The 17,764-nt window shown below is 40.1% G+C and overlaps 2 protein-coding genes across 2 annotated transcripts in view; both read right to left on the bottom strand.

Annotated features, from left to right (window-relative positions):
- Window positions 1-183: 183 nt before the first annotated feature.
- LOC146466667 (uncharacterized) lies at window positions 184-13,261 on the bottom strand. The gene is made up of 4 exons (XM_085126985.1): window positions 13,147-13,261; window positions 7,088-7,315; window positions 4,288-7,033; window positions 184-324 (listed from the first exon to the last, which is right to left on the bottom strand). The coding sequence occupies exons 1-3, from the start codon at window positions 13,259-13,261 to the stop codon at window positions 4,305-4,307; spliced, it is 3,072 nt and encodes a 1,023-aa protein (XP_084983111.1). The 3' UTR covers window positions 184-324; window positions 4,288-4,304.
- A 209-nt stretch (window positions 13,262-13,470) lies between these two features.
- Window positions 13,471-17,764, bottom strand: part of LOC146466668 (hsp70/Hsp90 co-chaperone CNS1 homolog) — a 5,375-nt gene continuing 1,081 nt past the window's right edge. Inside the window, exon 4 of the mRNA XM_085126986.1 lies at window positions 13,471-13,598. Within this exon, the coding sequence (XP_084983112.1) occupies window positions 13,471-13,598 (128 nt within the window). The remainder of the gene's footprint in view (window positions 13,599-17,764) is intronic.

The following is a 17,764-nucleotide window of genomic DNA, read 5'->3' on the forward strand; positions in this document are numbered from 1 at the left end:
ATGGAGCCTTGACTTACAGTAATTTCATAGGAAATTTTATAATAGTAACCCTATAATACATAAAAACGTTCGAAAATTATGTAGCGTTCAATTCATTAATAATATTTATAGCCCTCATATACAAGACAGGCTATCAACGTCAACGTGTGTGCACAACTGTATTTGAAGCTTCCCTGCTATTTCGATGCTTTTTTCAAGAGGCAAACGCAACAAATCATGGTTTCCAGTGGCGCGTTCCTGTTCCTTTTCTTGCAGCTGGCTAGGTTGTTTATCACCAGTGGTGGTCCATCCTACTCATTTCATCCCACAGCAGGTTTGGTGATCCTAAAGCGAAGCAACATTTATGTATATTCACCATCAATTTAAATCTACTTTGTAATTCACCATGAAATGCTGGCATTCCCTTTAGACGAAGAACATTTTAAACTGAAGAGGAGAACTACACGAAACAAGCTATTTGTCCCAAAGATTTTATGAGGCAAAACTGGCTACAAACTACTGTTTCTCAAGTCAAATCGAACAAGCCTGTCCACAGGAGCCTTGCTGTTGTGTTAATATAAGGTCCTGAAAAATTGGTTGTCAACGGTATGATCTTAATTTTAAAAGTACCTTTTTACTGTGATGAAGGTAGGGTTCACTTCCTGATGACTTAAGGTGGCTCGCAAAAATTGTATGTTTTTGTTGGTTTCGAAGCAACAGCTGTTACCATAGGAACGGAAACGCAAAGCACTCTTCTTAAATAACTCATTCACAACTCGCAATAAAACTTCTTATGATACCAACAACAACAACACCAGTAGTAAGAAAAGTCTTCAACTTCTGAGCTTGACTGATTCCCACGGGACAATCTATATCCCACTAGTATGCTGTAAGCAGTAGACTAAAAAGATGATTCATTGTAAGACGTGAGTCTGAAACTCGTGAGTCAGAACACGTGGTGTACATGGAAATATTCATTACACAAATAACAAATAATCAGCCCATAAAAAAATGATTCTTTATTTACTTGAAAACGCTCTTACAGATTTTTCCTAATTTCGCCCACAAGTTGTCTTGGTTGAGTAGTTGAAATCCTGAAAGTTTCGTTGTAAAGTGTCTGATTAGATTTAGAGATAATCGACGTTACCTAAAAATAAGTGCTTTATTTCACCATTGCTACAGTAACAGCTGTTGCTTGGAAACCAAAAAAAAAAAATTGATCATACGTTAAAAAGGTTGTGTAGTATGATAGAAATCAGAGCAAGCCTTCCATGCGAAATATTGATTTCAAAAGATCCACCCAAATGCCAACCTAGTTCCCAGGGTCTCTCCTCTTCACGTCCCAGGGAGCGAGAGAGGGGAGACCCTTGTTGGGGCTGGTCACGTGTTTCCCAAAGAAAAGTTAGACTCAGGTCCTTCACTTGCTATTTTTTGTCAAGATTTATTGTCCACTCCGAAACAAGTCTTCCACGTTGTTGCGCGAAGCCCACGCGAAAGTCATTCAACTGGCTATGTTTTTCTGTAGTCTTCATTTTGCGAGTCTTTAACATTAATTAATCTGAAAGCTTGACAAAGTCCGTTGTCTTGAGGCGCTGTACTTTGGAAAATCACTGTGTATAAACGACAAAATTAACAGTGGACGAACAGCGCCTTCCCCTTTAATTCATGGAGTTGTAATCGTGGTTTATTCTAGCTTTGAATGCGCTGTTGAAATATCAGATCTGAAGAACTAAGGAAGGAAATTTGAAAGGAATCGGTCCGATGTCTACCTTTTCTGAAAGGTCATTCTGCAGCAACCACGCTGCTAACAGAGCGTTTCTTTCTGAAAAATCTTTTAGCATAAGCGCAGTCGTTCGCGTCACTGGCATTTAGCATCGCCTTTTCTCTCGGGACGTAAACAAACCAACGACGCGAAATACCAGAGACGCGAACGACCACGCACATACCAAAAGATTTGCCAGAAAGAAACGCTCAGCAACAAACAATACACAGGAAAGAGCACATAAGCAGAACACTTTCGGAAGGAGGATGTACGGCGTAATAACATGTATACGGTAAACTTTTACTGATCTTTCAATGAACCACGAAAACCATTTCGAAATACAGTAATCGTTGCAAAACAATAACGAAATAACCTTTGTTTCAGTTGATGCATGGCGTTAAGATGAAATTTAGTCTGCCGCTACAATGGTTCCGAGATACATTTCCGGCCACGTTTGATTCTTTCTTGTCCGTCAAATGCGGCACGGAGGACGACTCCTCGATGCACCGCTTGACCTTAAGGGATCGTCGACTTGACGATTCTAAAACTAGATGTGGCAAAAATTCACTTAGTGAAAGTCCGTCGCCGTAAAGCTCCTCGGCTACCACCAGAAGTAGTCGATTCCCTTTGCTGTAAAGATTTCGTCAATGACTTGCATCTCTAACTGATTTACAAAGTCGATAGCAGCTCACATTTACCGATTCACTCGCTTTATGTACCTTTTTAGGGGTTTCTGAATGATCACTTGACATGACCTTTGAAAACACACGCGAATCGACTTGATTAAGGCATGTTTTTCCATCTCCGGAACACTTATTATAGGCAAACTGACACTCAACCGCCCCTCTCTCCAGTCATTTACTTGCAATCTCCCAGATTCTGGGAGACACGTGACCAGCTCCAACCAGGGTCTCCCCTCTCTCGCTCCCTGGGACGTGAAGAGGAGAGACCCTGGGGACGGGGCTACCCCAATGCCAGAACCACTGTTGCGAGCTTCCTTAAAAAGGCTTGAAATCTTGTAATCTTTGTTATTATATTCTTGATATATTGAATGTCTAGTCCTGGTCCCTTTGCGGTCAGGCGATCTGTTTAACTGGCAATTTATTTCTTGCAATAACTAGTCAAATAAGTGGTGTGTTAGTCTGTTTCACAGTGAAGTTTAGGTACGCTTAAAACTGTCCCATACACCAAAAACCCAGTGTTATAATATGCCATTAGCGGCAAATAACTACATACGAGTCTCTTGGCGTAGAATTGGGCACGTGTCAGTTTCCGAAAACCGGAATCAGAGCAACAATTGGTTAAAAATGTGGAAGATATGTGTTTCGTATGTGAGTGTTTGAGCGGCCATTAGTGGGGAGAAGTTTTGCTGAAGGCTGCGGGAGAGACTTCATTGAAGAAATCACACTTCTTTCTAGGTATACTTATTGCCTAACTGGCCTTGATTAACTTCCGTTCTCAATGGGCCCTTTGCAGCTAACGGTCACATGGTACAAAAAACACCTTGCTGGATGACAAGCTACGCACTGGGACGTTCAATACAAAGAAAATTCAAATTTGACGGGATGAAGCCTCTTTGTTTTGGACGTCCCAGTGCGTAGCTTGTCATCCAGCAAGGTGGTTTTTGTACCATGTGACCGTTAGCTGCAAAGGGCCCATTCGTCGTCTTTGTGTATTCTTGTAAATGTTATTAATGCAGGGTCACATATAAAATTCTAACAGGCGTATACAGAGAAAATAAGAAACTTTGTTAAAAGATCTCCCTCGATCTTATTTCCCAACATTATCTAGGAAAAAAAGGCAGCGGCTTAATCAAAATAAGCATTTTAGAAACAGTTTATGGCAAGGGCGTTTTGTAGCTTTCCAATCTTTTAAAAAGGGAAAAAATAAATCCCCGGGGCAAGGGGTAAAGTATGTTGGTAAAGCTTTCTCTTGACTCGATTACTTAGTGTCTGTACAGAGAAGAAATGGAAAACATCAACTAAAAAAAAAAAACACTATTGACCCATGCCATGTAATAGACAAAGACTTTTAGAATGGTAGTTCAAACTTTGTTCAAGGATATCTCGAAATTACAATTCTGACTTTTGGTCTTGTAGACATGGGTAGTATAAGGGAGGAAAAATTAATGTCAATATATTAAAACAATCGACCGAAAAAAATTCGCTACCGTTTCGTTTCTCTCTGGTACACCAATAACTGAAACTTCCCCTCTGGCTATTCATGCATTCATTCATTAATTCGTTCAATGTTTTTTTCAGACTTCTTTTTACAAGCTGTCGTCTACTGAAGTAGTATATTTTCTTTTGGGTTAGAGGTGGGATTGCCATTTATTTTCTGTGCTAAACGTTCTTTCTCGGTTTTCTACTGGACAACTTTTTCTTTGTAAAACCCCAAGGCACTATACAACTTTGGTTTTGAACATTTAGTCACAACCACTTCCTTCGGAGATAGATAACTTAACAGCCAAACACTTAAAAAAGATACTGTTTAAAAAAAAAACAACAACAACAACAACCGCAACAATTGGAAAAGAGAAAACTTACATTTTTCAAGCATCATTTCAGCGCTTTCCTTCTTTGCGTCCAAAATTCAAGTGGATGTCATCACCAATTAGTATAAAAGGAGCCCAGTTCTTCACAGCACAGAACTGCTCTGACTCTCGTAGACACTTCATAGCCTGGTGAAGAGCTACACTGGCAGTTTTACCATCTCCAAGATGTTGGTAGAAACTCTTCATGAACTCCAAAGTTGCCTGGTCTTGAATGGCCCAAAGTGAAGCCAGAACAGAACGAGCCCCAGCGGCCAAGAAAGCCCGAGCGATTCCGACGACACCCTCAGGCTTGATCTCTCCTCTGCCACTATGACAGCAACTAAGCACAACCAGTTTTGCTCGCAGCTTAACAGCTTGGACATCCGACATATTCAATATGTAGTCCTCTTCTTTAGGACCCTTGTTCCTTGCTTTGGAACTTGAACTTCGTTCGTAATGTTTTTCCCATCCAGGATTTGGCGCCAAAGCAATTTCTCCTGTCTCCTTCCGTCCATGAGCTGCAATATGAACCAAAGAGGCTGAAGGGATTCGTTTTAACACCTCAGCTTTGGTTGCTTCTGTTCCTGTAAGTGGTGGAATCTTAAGAATTTCTCCTATCATCTCTACTTCGTCTTTGGCATAGGGCAGTTCGTTGAACTTTGGTTTTTTGACATCCCCCAGATATGGATCTCCGACAAGCAGTGCCTCCTGCACACTTTTGAAGTCCTCAGGGCAATCGGTGATTAGTCTTAAGGTGGTCAAAGAGGGTACAGTGCGTGTGTGGATAGATGTGCTAAGTGCCGACAATGGAGCCAGGCAAAGGGGACCATCGGGCACAATGATCAATTCGTTACCTTGACACAAGTCTACAATGGGGCTAAGAATTGCATCATGTAATGGTTGTAACGCATTGATGTTGCATTTGGATGGCACTCCTTGCTTATCGTCATCCTCCTCATCGTTTTCATCAACATCACGGTTATTTCGCTTATCCAATGAACGATTCTCACATCTAACGCGGACTCCAACTCCAATCTCCTTCAAAGTTGTATTTAGCAAGACAGTGACTGCATCATTGTACATTCTTCCCTGTTCCAATTCCTTTTCTCGAAACTCAACCTTGCTTCCCTTACTGATAACCCAAAATGTGATTTTGTTGTGCCTGTGCCCCAAGAAAACCGTTTTCGTAGATAAGTTGCTTGAGATGTAAGAAATTGTCTCTATAGGTTCAAGTGACGCTGGTGGGGACTCTCCCAAGCCATACTGTCTTTTTAAGGCGTCAGCTAACGTCTGTGCGCGACCTTGCTCAGCAGCACACAAGGACTCATAAATTCTTCCCAGCTTCAATAGGCTTTGCCAAAGACCATTGTAAACACCACGATAAAGGTTCCGAAAACTTATTTTTAAGGCATCTTCACGAGTAATGGAAGCTCTAACAATATCAAATATATTTACACTAGCTTGATAACATTCAAAAGCTTTCTGAAACTTTCCAAGGCCTTGGTAAGCGTTGCCGAGGTTGCCATAGGCCCTACCTTCACTATATCTATCACCTGTTTCTTTTGCTACTTTTAGAAACTTTTCATGGTACTCTATGGCCTTTTGGAAGTTGCCCAGGCCGGCATAAGCGTTTCCAAGGTTAGCATAGGCCCCACCTTCTCCGGATCTATCGCCTACTTCTTTTGCTATTTTCAGATCCTTTACTAGGTACTCTATGGCCTTTTGGAAGTTACTTAGGCCGCAATAAGCGCTGCCAAGGTTTCCATAGGCCCTACCTTCCCCGGATCTATCGCCTACTTCTTTTGCTATTTCAAGATGCTTCTCATGGTAATCTATCGCCTTTTGAAAGTTTCCCAGGCTGTCATAAGCGTTTGCAAGGTTGGCATAGGCCCCACCTTCTCCGGATCTATCGCCTACGTCTTTTGCTATTTTCAGATACTTCTCATGGTACTCTATGGCCTTTTGGAAGTCGCCCAGATTTCTATAGGAGATGCCGAGGTTGTTATAGGCCTTACCTTCTCCGGATCTATCGCCTACTTCTTTTTCTCTTTTCAGATGCTTTTCATGGTACTCTAAGGCCTTTTGGAAGTTTCCCTGGCAGTCAATAGCGTTTCCAAGGTTAGCATAGGCCCTACCTTCTCCGGATCTATCGCCTACTTGTTTTGCTATTTTCAGATGCTTTTCATGGTACTCTGTGGCCTTTTGGAAGTTGCCCAGGAAGTAATAAGAGTTTCCAAGGTTGCCATAGGCTCCACCTTCTCCGGATCTATCGCCTACTTCTTGTGCTATTTTCAGTTTTTTTTCATGGTATTCTATGGCCTTTTGGAAGTTGCTTAATCTCTCATAGGCGTTGCCAAGATTTCCATAGGCCCTACCTTCCCCTGATCTATCGCCCATTTCTCTTGCTATTTTAAGATCCTTTTCATGGTAATCTATTGCCTTTTGAAATTTCCCTAGGCTATGATAAGCGTTGCCAAGGTTTCCATGGGCCCCACCTTCTCCAGATCTATCGCCTATTTCTTTTGCTATTTCCAGATGCTTTTCATGGTACTCTGTGGCCTTTTGGAAGTTTCCCAGGCTGTCATAAGCGTTGCCAAGGATGCTATAGGCCCTACATTCTCCGTATCTATCGCCTACCTCTTTTGCTATTTTCAGATGCTTTTCATAGTACTCTATGACCTTTCGGAAGTTGTCCAGTCTGTAATAAGCCTTTCCAAGGTTGACATAGGCCCCACTTTCTCCGGATCTATCGCCTACTTCTTTTGCTATTTTCAGATGCTTTTCATGGTACTCTATGGCCTTTTGGAAGTTGCCCATGTTGTAATAAGCCTTTCCAAGCTTGTCATAGGCTCCACGTTCTCCGGATCTGTCGCCTACTTCTTTTGCTACTTTCAGATGCTTTACATGGTACTCTATAGCCTTTTGGAAGTTGCCCAGATTTCTATAAGCGATGCTGAGGTTGCCATAGGCCTCTCCTTCCCCGGATCTATCGCCTACTAAATCAGGTTTCGTCTTGGTTTTTTGTAAGAATGTAGATAAGTCTGTAGAAATGTAAATAGAAGAGAAAACTTATTTTAGGAACACGTTTTAAAGCCTTTTCACAGAGTCTTAATACACTTTATGTGCGGGAAATGAAAACTTGGGAGATGAAGGTGTGGTTTATAGTGTAAAATACTCCTATAAAAGTTAGGAAAGTTCAGATTTTATCGTGTCTTGAAACTTCTTAGCAAGGTATTTCTCTCTCAGTTACTTTCCTGGAAAATATCAATTTAAAGAAAAGTACAAGGACTCATTCAATACTCTTTAGGGTTACATGATCTAGTGGTTGTATAAGTCGACAGGTCAACTTCGCTCATATTTTGAGAAGTCATTGAGGCTGTAGATAGCTTTCCCAGCCACGTCTTAGTTTTGTGAACATTTGTCTGGCTCGTGTATCAAACTTGAACTAGTGGCGCATTTGAAGATAACATGGTTTTTTAAAGTTTTTCTTTTTTTGCAGGATAATAAATATGTATATATTCAACCTTGTTCGAAAGAACATTTAATAATGGTGATGACAGTTTCAACGACCATGTGATCAAAAATGAGTAACTATGGGGACGAGAAATGGCGTCTTGGAGAAAGAAATTGAACTTCTCAAATCCCGCGACAAACGACGACGAAGACACCTGTAGTTCATGTTTTTATTCGAAAGAATGCGTCTGTCACATCTGCAAGTTCCCATTTTGTAACAAGTGTACCTTTGGAGAGAAATTTTCCACATAAGTAGTCGTCGATTCTGTAAAAAGATGAGAACTTTCTACAATATCGAACTTCGCGAACAAAGCATTTCCAAGGTCAAAAACGACCGTAAACTGTTTCGCGCCATCTTGTTTTATTGTGAACTTGTGCAACGTCTCTTCACACATAACGTCCCTGAACCACCATGCGGCTCCAGTAGATGATGATCCTTGCTCGAGATAAATCTTCTCTGGTCTTCCTTTCAGTGGCAACGGTACAGGGAACTGGTACAATATATGCTTGGCCTTAGACTTTCCATCCCATGTTTACTGTATTTGATCGTCCCCACATAATCAATGCAACCACTTATGCTTCTTGCCTCCGATTAACAGGGGGTCATCAGGCGGTGTTTATATTTTCACTATGGCTTGGAAACGTTTTCAAGCACAACATTTTAACATGGTTCGCTTTGCTAACTTTCACAGGCGTTGGACCCAACGTGGTCTTCTCACACTTGTCGTTGTCAACCCAACTAATGTATGGAGGGCAAAAACGTGTTGACAGTTCATAATGCACTAAAGTCTTGGTGTACAGGTGTTTGTCTGGAAAGTATGTGGGACGAATCCCGGTGTTACAAAGAGCGACCAGCCTGTGCGACTCTCTTGTGTATGTTTCAGTCTTATTAAAATTTTGCTCGCACGAGTATGTCCTTCAGAGAATGTTCTCCTTTGTGTAATACCATTCAGCTGAAAGAACTTTCATTTTTTAACTTCTTAGTTGCCACAAAATGTGCAAGTTAGGCACAGCATGTGTTGTTTATCCTTTCACATGTTATCGAACGGAGATGCCGCTGGAAAATTTCAAACGTCTTAATTTCTGCCTTAGATTGCATTCTGGGGTGAATTTCTATGTTTTTTCTTAGTAGAGGTTGCTGTCTAATTAGACTTCAGTTGTTCATGAGCACTTGTTTTAGGTTAGGCACTGCCGGATAATATTTTGTTACAAAAGACAAGAGTTTTGTTCGTTCTCCTTGCTTTTTTAGGAGTGCTAGATAACTGTCTTGAGCCATTGAGTCACACGGAAGTTTTATTGAATAAAGTCGCTGCGGTGGTCTCTTTAGAAATCTCCTCTCTTATCTCTATTGAGGTCTGGGGTCGGCTCATGTACATGTGTCGCTTCTTCAACTGTATATTTGTACACAGTCGCTGACTTCTGGTGAGGGCAACGTATACACCCTTGCATAAGTGTTAATAGCCTTGGTCAGTTTAAAGGTACGCGTCAAGACCTACCCTGCTAGCAGAGGTTTCTTTCTGGAATGTCTCAAGCATGTTCGAATTCGTTCGCATCTCCAGCATTTTGCGTAGTCGGCTAGACACGAACGACTTCGTATGTGCTAAAAGACTTAACAGAAAGTACCCAGGGTACTCAAGACCACCATAAAGCCTGGCAGTCACTACTGCAGCAACTCTAAATGTAGTTCCTGGGTAGCTTTCACTTCTACTGTACTTGTTGCGAACATTTCGATAACTTGCTCTGGTGGCCAGCGTTTAGAAACTATAGTTCACTCATTATCTTTACCTCTGAGCACTAGAGCTCGCTGGATTATCTAGAACCATGGTGCTGTACAGCCTATAATTATGTATCCAAACGGACTGGCTGAGATCGATCCTATGCGATTACCTACTTGTTTACAGCGATCTGTCTGGGTTAACTCTGACCCCATTTTTGCCTCTTGTGTTTCATAATTCCTGACATCTGTGCGTCCCAAACCAACTTTTAACGCACAAAGTAAGTTACAAACACTTTCCTACCAGGTTTACAAACGGGTTAAAGATACCTAAAACCTTGTGAAGGACACAGCTCTCTTAGTTTGTTTGCGCCTCACTCGGAAAAATAATCTCATACTTGCTCCCTCCTAGTACAAAGAGACTTGATCCAACTATGTGGTTTGTCCTTAGTTGCTTTTGCATAAGCACTCTCCATATCCACTGGTAGTAGAGGGATACCTGCAAACACAGGCACATATGACTGCCACCTCTAGTGTGAAGGTTGCGCCCTTAAAAATCTCGACAGCTTGTCGTTTCAGGTCTCTTGCCTTTTTCAATGTCACCCCACGACTTATCTGGTCATCCACGTAGAGGTGTTTACATAGTTCAGCTACTTCAAGAGGTTTGCGTTCTTCCTACGTGTACATGGGGTAATCGTTTACACCACCCAGACGAAAGGGAGATGGTGCAAGCTCAAACGAGGCTCTTTAAAATCGCAATGTCTTATTCCCTGAATGTTCTCCTGGCATCTAATTAAGCCGTAGGGCATCACGCACTTGTCAGAGAGATCTTCCACAATTGCTACGGGATGTTGCGGGGTCTTTGAAAAAAGCAGGTTCCACGAATTTTTTATGCAACGAAGAGCATAGGAATAAACTCCCTGTGCTGGGTGTTCAGCTGCGTCCACAACACCTTCACCTTTTTGCCCTTGGATGATTTCACTGTAGGTCTGATCCAATCATGTCCGTTCCATCTTCGTCGTCAGATTTTTCAGTCTACAAAGATCTCCTTGCTCATTAGAAGGGAGTGGAGAGTGGTTGCCCTGCAACAGCTTCTCATTGGTTGCCAATAAGTAGTCTAGTGTCAGTTTTATCCGAAAGTACAACCCAGCGACCAGAATAACCGGGAAACCATAATTAACTCACTGTCCTTGTGATGGGCTTCCGTGCTCTTTAAATGCGAGTAGATTTTCGTCAAATTTCGTACCGGGAGTTTTCCAGGATGAGGATTGCTCCTTGTTTTAAACATGTCAACTTGTTTGGCCTTAATATCCGTTGGTCATTTTCCTAACATCCCCAATAACTTGACAGAAATATAGCAACCAGATGAAACAGAATCTAACAACACACAACAATTAACAACAAGAGGATAAATGAATGAAAATATATGAAACTGATATAGTTTAATCCGCGGATGAAAGATCAAGTTGAAAAATTCAGACTTGAACGGCATTCGAACCCATGACCTCTGCGATGCCAGTGCAGTGCTCTACTAACTGAGCTATCCCAGCGTTGTCCCAGGTGGCTTGCATTGCCTGTCAGCAGTGGCTATCCTTGCTTCCTCCTCGAAGAACCGAAGACCAAGATCACAATTATAAACGGAATATAAAACTACACTCTGGTTACGAGAATCTTGTTGAAAACAACGTTTCTTGTTCTGATAATATTTTTAGCCAGTTTTGTTTTTCTAAAGAAGTTTGGGTATTTCATAACCTGCGTTAAACTGGGCCTTTTTTGATTGCTTATTTGTGCTATTCCTGGGATCAAAAAATATAACTTACGTTTATTTATAGGATCTTTCCCTTAGCCTTCCCCTCAGGTCAAAACAATGGTCCACGGGCCAACCCCGGTAGCTTGGAGTATAGCGTTTTTGTTTACGAAAACCAAATGATACGCGAGCAACAGCGCACCTTTTCGAGTTCCTGCAGAACTAGAAACATTTAGCCAAAATCTAGAGAATAAGATACATTTGATAAAGTTTGAGTTGTTCTTGTTCCTTATTATAAAATTGTCATTCACTTGCTAGTTTTCGAAACAAATTGTACCCGGCGTTTTTGGGTTTACAATATACTTCTGTCGTCTGTGTTATGAGTCTGCGATTGAATGCGCAAGGGCCTCCAAATATCGACCTAAATGGACAGCAAACATTCATCAGTTCCTTTCGTAGTGTTTCTTGGTTATTCAGATAGATCGAAGAGCAAGATGAAATTCTTGTAATAATAATAATAATAAAAAAAAAATAAAGTAAATATTCTTTATTTACCCTTGGCAGTGTTTATAGCACAAGTGCTAGTGGGGCCGAGCATTAAACTTCACAAAGAAATAATTTAAATTGAAATAACATGGTTAAAAATCCCAACTGGCAGCAGGCAGATCATCTGGCTATTTACAAGCGCCGCCGAGGAGTTGTACTCAGGGTAACCAAGAAACAACTCCATCTAGCGGTCAGCGGTCTAAATAGGACTAATTGTTCAATTTGTACGTTGACCTCAAAATATTTTTAAGACTAAGAACACTGGTGAAAAACCGTACTGCTTTCGTCGATGATGTATTTGTTACTCAAAATAATTTAACTGCTATAAATATAAATTGAACGCACTTCTCTGGTGTCTTTTAGCGTTCATATGTTATTCTTTTAGACGTACTTCCTTTACCTTACAAAGACCCCAGTAATTTGAACGGGTATTAAATCAGATCTAAGATAAGTCGACATTGTTTAAGATATAAGGCTAGCAGCAAACAAATAATTATTGTTATTAGAGTAGCTTAAAATTTCTGTCAGCATGTTTTATTCAATATGCCACTGGCTCACTGGCGTGAGACATGAAGAAAGGGAAGTCTGGATATACTCAAAAGTGAGATGCACTGATAATTCTCCCTCCCAGCGTCTCTCCCCATTCCTATTTCTTATAGATAACACTTGGGACGAAAGAGTATATTTTTTAAACAATATAATACTAAAGCTCCTGTCAGTAGACGGAACAATTGTCCAAAACTTCTTTAAAGTGATAAACTAGGTGAGAGAAATACTCGTGAAAACAAATGTCTTGGGAGAAATATTCATGTAAAACATTTCTGTTTATGGTTTTGGTATTTTAGACTGCCGATTTGTAAGTTTTGAGTTTTGTTGATTTGATTTTGGCAAAAATGTTCCCATTTCATGCCTCCTCAGTAGTATGTATTCTTTGGTAGCGTGATAGTCATTTCAATCCATCAAATTCAAATCGGCCATAAATTCGATTGCACTCGACCAATTCAGATTTACGCAGAGCTTTGCTTTCATATTCTAATAAATAGATGCAAAGTCAAGCCATTGAACATCATTTTATGAAATTCAAAGTTACCAACAAATAAATTCAAATACCAAAATTCCACTGCGGAAAATTTCAAATTATACCGTGGCTTTCTTATGAAATTTAGCAAGTTTCTCCGTTTGAAAGAAGAAGAAAGCTTAGAGAAACTGCACTGCATGGAATCTGAATGTTCGTAACTCTTTCTGGTTTGATACGCGCGTCTTTAGAAAAATTTCACAAACTTCCTGACATCCTTATGTGTCTCCATCAATGCCCCGTGTTTCCACAATAGCTTATAAGACATTATATTCACCTGCATCCTCCCTTCCGGTTGTATCTCGCAGCTTGTTGACTGACTTCCTCTTTAGTTCCACCAATTTCTGGTTATTCTTGTCAATCTTACATAAGTCAAGATTTATAACACGCATGTTGGAAAAGTAACAAAAAGCTTACAAATTCTTCAAACTTGTTTTGCCTGTTTTTCTTTTACGATTCTTTCACTTTGTATCTTATTTTATTCATGTGGAATTTAAAGACAACAACTAAATAAGGCTGAGTTATCATGAAGACTAAATAAATATTTTTTTGTAATGAGACTTGAGTAAGAAAGTACGCACACAAAAGCAAGAACGAAAGACTATCGTAAAGTGTGAACAAGACAAATCTTTTCCACTGAAGCATCTCTAGTGAAGGATACTGCTAATCCCTTTTCACACCACGCGATGGCTTCCTCAAACTGATTCAGCTGAGCACATGCACTCGCTCCTAATGAAAAGAAAAAACAATTAAAGTTTGACATAATTTTTGTCTTATTTAAGAAGGCTAAAAGCTCATTCAGGTGAAGAATTACACGAGTGAGAACCTTTGTTTAATGTTACGTTCCCAAACAATATCTCCTTGTTACTTTGCGATAGGCAGTGTTTATTTACCATCGGTACGTTCAGAGGACACAAAAAGACCTCAGGGATGGTGATCAGTGGTATTTGGACAAAAAAATCCAAAATTGACAGTAAGCAACCTTCCTCAATAGAAATATACTGTGATAACACCAACGGGAATATATCTACTGAATTCTTGCACATAGAGCAACCTTTAAAAGGCCATGTCACTGAGGACTCAAAAACAAATTTGCTATATTTTTCTACCACAAAAAATGCTATCTATCCTCTCTATTAAAATGCAATTTGAATGATCCAGAAGTTTATTTTTTCCCGACTCGCACATTACAATTGTTATTGTCAGTAAGTGACTAACATGTGCTTATTTGGAGACCATATCATGCAACACCAATACCTCCTTTTTTCAACTGGTCAAAAAATTGATGTCAGTGAATTTCCATCATCAAATTAAAACACGAAAAATTTAATCACCGTAATTGATACACGGAAATATTACGCTCATTTTAATAGCGGAGCTCCGCGTGATGAAGGCGCGCGCATGGACCCGCATGGGTAAGAAACTTTGGTAAGGTTATGACGTCACTATCCTCGTGTCTGACCGTCCGTACACAGCACTACAGGACAACCAATGCGAATGGTACATTCAAGTATGGGAGGCTGCGCTTCCGCCCGCGCTTGTTTGGCGGGAAGTTTCATCGCCAACTGCGTTTAATAACAAAAACAAAAAAGAAATGTTGAAGACAACAAAATACAAAGTCAATTTTTGTGACCAACGGCGGGAAAAAAAGCAAGGCGACTAGCGACGGAAGAAACAGATCGATTCTTTAAGAGAGGCTGCCTCTAAGAATCGAAAACCGTACTTCACCAACCACTAGGTCGATTTTCTGGTATTTCGTCTGAAATATCCTTGGATTTACTATTTTCGAAAATCAAATTTCAATGTTCCATGGTATTTTATTTCAAGGGAAAACTGCAAAAACCGTGAAATTTTAGGCCCAATGACAAACTCCCGTTCACGGTGTGAAAGAACTCAATGAACTTATAGAACATATCACATGGCCACGCGGAGATACGAAACTTCATTTCAAGGGTTGAAAAATATTTCACGAGTGAGGGCAGCGAACGAGTGAAATATTTTCAAGACGAGAAAAGAAATTTCGTATCTACACGCGCCATGAAGTGTTCTGTTTATTATGTAAACAAGAATAAAATACAAAATCATTGCGGTGATCTTTTCACGAGTGAAGATAACGTGTTATTTTCACGTGTGAAGGTATTATGTCTTCGGGGGAAAGCTCACCTGGTATTTCATTGGTGTTTACAGCTGTTTCGACAGAAGTTGTACAATAAGAAGCATAAAAGCGTACGTGACAATGCCGAAAGGTAGTCTGGGAAATACCAAATAAACTCCAATAAAAGCTCAGAATCCCTAATGCCTCGATCTTACAACGAAGACTTGAGATGGCGGGCAATGTGGGTTCTGAGCTTTTATTGGAATTTATTGGGTCGAACATACGCGGAGAAACATAATCTGTTTATATGTCAATTTTTATAGTGCCGTTTGTGTATCTTTTAACTTTCCAAGTTTTTCAACCATTCATATTTTATCTTTTCATTATTGGAACTTTAAAAATTCGAAAGGTTTTTATCGTTTTTTTTTATTTACTTAGGTTTTTTTAGTTCCTCAAGCTTAGTTTTTTTCGCGTGATGCGTAACTGATGTTATTCTATATCATACCGGAGATTACGATCCGTCATGGACCCGGCGTGACATACATATCAGTACCGTTCAAATGGTTTCTGTCTCTAATTCTTACTGCAAGGAATGCAATTTTATCTTGCGGTCACTTATTGCCTCATTATATCTGTTTATCTATCTATTTGGGGGAATTAGCGATGCTGGAGTTTGTCACTGCTAAAAGATTGTAGTCTCACGCACGACGCAGTCAAATAAGCGTGAGACCGCCAATGAGTCTCCAATTGATAAGTTTTCTGAACAGATAATTTGTTATTATTACTTACCATTGTTAGCGGGTATATAATGATGAAGGGTAACGTTTGCGAACGACTGGGTCGGTCGCGTTATCAAATTTTTCGCGTTCTTTTTACTCGGGCCGTGAGACGTCGACTTAAGTAATCGGGGAAGGGGAGGGGAAGGTCCCGAATTCCCTCATTGTTTTCGCTTCCTTAGCTCCCCCTCCCTTTCCCCGATGTATTCTGCGAGTCACTATTCTTTCGAATCAAAACATTTGGCGTCGGTTGTGAAGCGTTCGTGAACGTTTCCCTTAGCGCAGAGAGGGTTCTGGAGTCGTTAGAAGAAAAAGGTGAAGGCAATGATAGCATGTCGAGTGGCGAAGAAAACGAAAACGTATCATGGCACGTGAATTCTATCACGGCACGTGGAATTGTATTTTATCGCCTAGCAGCTGCTTGCTTTAAATTGCCAGTTTTTGATTTCTTTATATAGCCAGCTTTTGAATCTTTACGGTCATTTGTTGAAGTTGCGTGATGAGTGTGGTCAGCTCCCGACCATATCCGAAACAAAGCTGTAGCAATAAAACGATGAATCACTTCTGAAACCTGAAATATTTTTTCCTGAGCGTATATCTCTAATATCTATCGATTTTGGGGAGTTAGCGATGCTGGAAGTTATCACTGCTAAAAGATCGTAGGCTTACGCACCAAGCAGTCAAATATGGCCCGAGTATAAGCTGAAAACAGCTTCTTGTCTCTAATTTAAATTGACGATCTTGTGAGCTGAATTAATAACTTTCTCTTATTCCATTGGCATAATAACTACTGCGCAATATATGTATCTTATTGTTATTATTATTATTATTATTATTATTATTATTATTATCATCATCATCATCATCATCATCATCATCATCATCATCATCATCATCATCATCATTATCATCATCAAATAAGTCAAATAGGCGGTAGCTTGAAAACCATTTGCTAAGGCCCCAAAATTAGCACATTTTTGTCACAATTAAAATCTGCGCATTCGAATAAAACAACAACCTTTTGGATCATTCAAACTGCATTTTAATAGTAAGGACAGTAGTTTTTGTGGTAGAAAAATAAAGGAATTTTTTTGAGTCCATGATCGAGTGGCACATTCTTAATGACATGGCCTCTTAATACGTTCTTCACAGCAGAGTTTCATACAAGAGGCAAGTTAACGTTGCAAGTTAACCTATTGCCATTCTGACCATCCATATCCATAAACAGTTTGAAATAAATTCAGTGAAGTAATACGGTAACTTTTCATAAGACTTGACTTCCATTGGTGTAGTCAATACCCAAGCGTTCTGCCTTGGTAGAGAATCAGGGTCGCTTCTTTCGGAGTTTTCCAACAAACGTCACGTTTTGTTACGCTTGGAGAAATCTATAGTATTTAGTATGGATGCTATTTTTGGCGAACTCGGGCCAAAAGAACTGATCAGCTTGCATTTGTGACAACAACTTTTGTTTCCAGGGTCCCGTTGTTCGAAGCCCGATGAAGCTAATCCTAGATTAACGTGAACTTTAATTCGAGTTTAATTACCAATCAACAAAGATTCTACCAAAAGATTTTGTCCTTCTTTATTGACTTAGACTTTTCTTTACCTTTAGCTTAACATTGGCCTTTAAACCCATTTGTAACGAACGTGATAAAAACCTTGATTAATTTTGAATCGTGGATTATCGTTAATCGGCTTCGAACAACCGGGCCCAGATGATCATTTGGTTGGGTTACTGCGCCTTCTTGTTTCAGACTCCTACAGACCCTAAAATTTGAACCCACGGGGACAGGAAATGGACCGGTTGGAAGAAAGCCGATTAACGCTAACCCCGATTAAAAATTAACCGAGGTTCTTATCTCCCTCGTTAAAAACGTTTTTAAACACTAATTTTGGGCTAATGGCAAAGAAAAGTCGTAAGTCACAACTTACAAACAAAAAACTTTGGAAGAATCTTTATTTATTAGTAATTAAAGTTGAGTCAAAATTCATGTTAATCCGGGATTAGGTTAATCGATCGGGCT

The sequence above is a fragment of the Pavona decussata genome, unplaced genomic scaffold (genome assembly GCF_977016875.1).
Source record: "Pavona decussata unplaced genomic scaffold, jaPavDecu1.1 SCAFFOLD_142, whole genome shotgun sequence".
Lineage (NCBI taxonomy): Eukaryota > Metazoa > Cnidaria > Anthozoa > Scleractinia > Agariciidae > Pavona > Pavona decussata.